Genomic DNA, 4,364 nt, shown 5'->3' with positions numbered 1-4,364 from the left:
GATGTTTTATTACTGATGGCTATGCTGTGAAGAGACTCTGAAGACAGCAAGATGATGGAAGTAGCCCTTTCTTGTTCAGTACGTTAAAAAAAATGTTCAAAAATAATTTGTAATATAGCTTATGATGGAAACTACAATAGGAGGATCATTGTGTTCAGGAAATTAAGTTAATGGTCCCAGTTTAGCAACTGGGACATTTCTAGTCCTAGGGACTTGTTACTCCTTGTATTAACGCTAAATTTGGCTACTTAAAGGGGATAGAGTCAGGAAAACACTCTCCATTTGAGAATTGAGTCAGGCAGAAGTGATCCATGTCTCAACAGAATTGGTTGGAAAGTGGGCTAGTTTTTGTGAAAACCTGGAAATATTCATTAGAAAGGTAAACACTAAAGTACAAAGATTTTCTAGTTGCAAGTATTCAGAGAAAGGTCACAATTTTCCATGAAAAGCAGATGCATTTTCTGAAAGATTTGTGGTTAATCAGAAATACAGTGTTATGTCATAGGACGATGTTTGCCAGCCTTATCTGTAAAGCACGAGCATATTAGTAATCCTCATTCACCTCAGGTACAAAAGATGAATGATAACTCAAGATGTAAAAGTTCAAAGCCATCGCTTGTTTTATTTGGCTGCTTAACTTTTTAGCGGTGCTTTGCCTTCCTGTAGGCTGGCATTTCACTTTTTGAGGTCCATTTTGTGGTTTCGTCATCCTTTGGAAAGTTAGCATTTCATGACATTTATATATGCCTAAAAGTCATGTAGAAGATGATATTTGGAATGAAATAAAAATAATAGTAGAAATGAATAAGGAAGCACACAGTGTAACAGAGTACGGGTTTGTATGTAAGATCCATAAAAGATTTGCTTTTTGTCACCTTATAAGATGTTTAGCTTGTACACTCTGAAAATTATGGATCAACCTTCTTGTGTTTGCCTTGCCTAATGGAACACACGACAAATATAGTCACAGTACAAATAATCAAAACAACAGTAAGGCAGAGATGAAAACTTTTAAAGCACTAAAGAAATAAGTTGTAAGAGGCAGGAAAAAGGTTAAGAAAATTGAACGTGGAGGGGGTTATGTCTGTTATAAATTCTTAGGGAAATATGGGGGTTTCTTCACTATGTTGTAATGTTTTTTTCATTACTGTATTTTCTGAGTATAACATATTTGTTTCAAAATCCAGGAGCTGAGTCTTAGAAATTACATTACCTAAAGAAGTTATATTGTGAGGAAGTTAACAGAGAAAATGAAAATCCTTAAAGGACAGTAGGAACAAGAGGCCCATGAAAGAGACTTTACTGTACCTCATGTTTGGCTGGTAAAATGTATTGACAGAAGGAACACGTTGCTTAAAAGAGAGAGCCTCCTGCCTTGTTCTCAAAAAAGGGACAAAGATCTGAATGCTAGGAGTGAGTAAAAAAATCCCGAGGAACAGGGAAAGGAATCAAACATTTACTAAAACTAACAGTCAGGAAACAGGTTTGTTGAAATAGGCCACTTTTTCCATGTTCTGTGTGCCTGATATTTCTTGATAATGCAAGAGGCAACAGGACACAAGTGCTGGCCCCCGTCATTTGACTGTGACAAGCTCCTTGCTACTTGAGCAGTGAAGGAAAGAGTCTGAAAGCCTGCAAAATGCAATGCCGCACCCATCTCAGTGAGCAAGCATGTGCCTGGATCTGGAAGAAGTTCTTGTCTTCTGGCAGATAGAGCTGGTTTTGTAAATGCTGGTAATTATTGGTCCCCAGAGTACATAGTCCTGGTCAATGTTTTGTTGATAATACACAGTCTGTTTCCTGAAGTCATGAAAATGCACAGTTACAAAACACGACAGTGCTTTTGTTTAAGTGAGGCTGATGAGTCTGGTGGCAGAAGAGCGGCGCGGAACGGGAGCGCAGCAGTGCAGGCATGTCGTGGGCCTCTCCTTAGCTGAGGTGTGAAACAGCTGTCACAGCCATGCAACGCCGGAAAGCCAGTGCATCTGGCAAATGCCCTTGAGAGACACGTAAGCCTTCACCCTAGCATCCACACATGCAAGGAGACATTTGTTGTGAGCTAAAGAACCCTTGCGTTGGTAATCTGTGTTCAGCAGCTGGGTGGAGGTAGAGAAACGAGCTATTCCACAAGCAGCAAAACTGATAAAGGTTGATCTTCTACGAATTTGACCTAGGTCCCCACGTAGCTCTTTACAATAACCCCAACCCTCGTACATACCCGCTCCATCCCCAAACCTCTTCATTTCCGCAGAGTATCACCAGCTTCCCCCTGGGCTGTTCTCCTCTCTGGCTGAGCAGCAGGCAGCATGCTGCGTGTTCAGAGTAGAGGCTGGTGGTGTGCTGGCTGCCCGTTTACCTCCAGGATAAATGGTAGTTATTATAAATACCTCTCCCTCTCCTCTACCCAACTGCCAGCATTCACTACGTTTTTAGAAACTTGGTTATCTTCAGTACTGCTGCCCCTCTACTGATCTGTTTGAAATTGGACAGCAGGTTCACAAGTTACCAAGAAAAACTAAAAGCTCCAGCGATCAGGTCTCATTTCCTTAGAAAACCAGGGTTTAAACAAACGGTCACAGATCAGTGATTAGATTGCAGCTTCTGCTGAGAACTTCATAGGCTAAGCCAGTCAAAATTACAAGTCTAAAATAAATGTGTGCAGCATGATACTGAGTTTTATCAGCATGATTGCTATATAGGCCCCATATGCCACAGAATAAAAACTACCTTAGAGGTATTTTTAGCAAAGGAAGCTAAGCTTGTAAAAGGTGGAACTTGCATATTTCACCTGCTGCAGCTTTTTATTCTCTCCTCTCCCCCTCTCTCTCCCCTTTCCCCTTCCCTTTCCCTTTCCCTCCACAAAAATTCCACGTCATATTTTTCAGATGGATGCCTGGCTCAGAGTAAAGGACATGCAGTACACAATCCCTAGCAGAAGCTGAAAATGGATGATGTCTACTGATGCTTTTCAGCAACATCATCTCCTCTTTTCCTGTTTGAAATGGGTGATACGATCATCAGGAAAAAGTTCTAAAATAAGCCCGAGTGACCTCTTCATCCCTTGACTCCTCTTTCTGCAAATCTAAAAACCACCAGAAGAAATGACCAGTCAACTACCAGAGGAGTCTGTGGAGACCCAGAGCTCAGATGAGCTTGAGTGCAAGATCTGCTACAACCGCTATAACCTGCGGCAGAGAAAACCAAAAGTGCTGGAGTGCTGTCACAGAGTATGTGCCAAATGCCTTTGCAAGATCATAGACTTTGGTGATTCCCCACAAGGAGTCATAGTATGCCCATTCTGCAGGTTTGAAACGTGCTTGCCAGACGAGGAGGTCAGTAGTCTTCCTGATGACAACAACATCCTTCTGAATTTAGCTTGTGGGGGAAAGGGAAAGAAGTGCCGGCCAGACAACCCAACAGAACTGTTGCTGACTCCTAAAAGGTTGGCATCTCTGGTTAGCCCTTCTCACACCTCTTCTAATTGCCTGGTTATAACAATCATGGAAGTACAAAGAGAAAGTCCACAGACGCTGAACTCAACCCCCGTGGTGGAATTTTACAGGCCTACGAGTTTTGACTCTGTTGCAACTGTGTCGCACAACTGGACAGTGTGGAACTGCACATCTTTGCTCTTCCAGACCTCAATTCGGGTGCTAGTGTGGTTGCTAGGGTTGCTGTACTTTAGTTCCTTGCCTTTAGGGATTTATTTACTGGTATCTAAGAAGGTCACCCTTGGGGTTGTCTTTGTAAGTCTTGTTCCTTCGAGCCTTGTTATTCTCATGGTTTATGGCTTTTGCCAGTGTGTTTGCCACGAAGTTCTAGACTGCATGTCTTCTTGATAACAAATACAGTAAAATAAGATGTATTGCCACGTGTGTAGCATAGTTGATTTATCCTGTCTTTGTGTTCTTATTTATTCTTATTGTTCATCCTCCTAAATAGAAGCAGTGGCCCTATGGTCCTTTTTTTCAACCGGATTCGATCCCACACCCCACCCTTCTTTTTTTTATGCTAAATAATGGGAATGAAATTTCCATGCAGATTTTAAAAGTCTGAGTTGTAGAAAGAGAGAAAGCAAAATTGCCAACCTTGGTGCCTGCTGCTGCTGCCACTATTCGAATGAGTAGCCCTTTGCTTTCTGTTGGCTTTTCATGTCAGTCAAGGGTGCAGGGTCCACCCTGGAAGAAATGAGTATAACAGGCACCTTCCAGGTCAAAGTACAGCATCTCTTCATCCAGAGCATTTCATGCTTTGGGCTGTCAGTTATTTATCATGCATTATCATTTATAGCAACTGAAATCACTTTGTTAGTGAATATTATAAGAAGACAAGCTACCATTGCTTTGTCAGTTCTTGTAGCAAAA

The 4,364-nt window shown here is 41.7% G+C and overlaps 1 protein-coding gene across 1 annotated transcript; it reads left to right on the top strand.

The window, feature by feature from the left end:
- The first annotated feature begins 2,733 nt into the window (after positions 1–2,733).
- On the top strand, positions 2,734–3,962 carry RNF182 (ring finger protein 182). The gene has a single exon (XM_040587427.1). The coding sequence runs from the start codon at positions 3,102–3,104 to the stop codon at positions 3,837–3,839; it is 738 nt and encodes a 245-aa protein (XP_040443361.1). The 5' UTR covers positions 2,734–3,101; the 3' UTR covers positions 3,840–3,962.
- The last annotated feature ends 402 nt before the right edge of the window (positions 3,963–4,364 follow it).

This window comes from Falco naumanni, chromosome 3 (assembly GCF_017639655.2).
Source record: "Falco naumanni isolate bFalNau1 chromosome 3, bFalNau1.pat, whole genome shotgun sequence".
Lineage (NCBI taxonomy): Eukaryota > Metazoa > Chordata > Aves > Falconiformes > Falconidae > Falco > Falco naumanni.
This window is presented reverse-complemented; position numbering and strand designations above follow the sequence as displayed.

Excerpts from the sequence above, each read along its gene's own strand:
- RNF182 (XM_040587427.1), top strand. The coding sequence starts at position 3,102 with ATGACCAGTCAACTACCAGAGGAGTCTGTGGAGACCCAGAGCTCAGAT.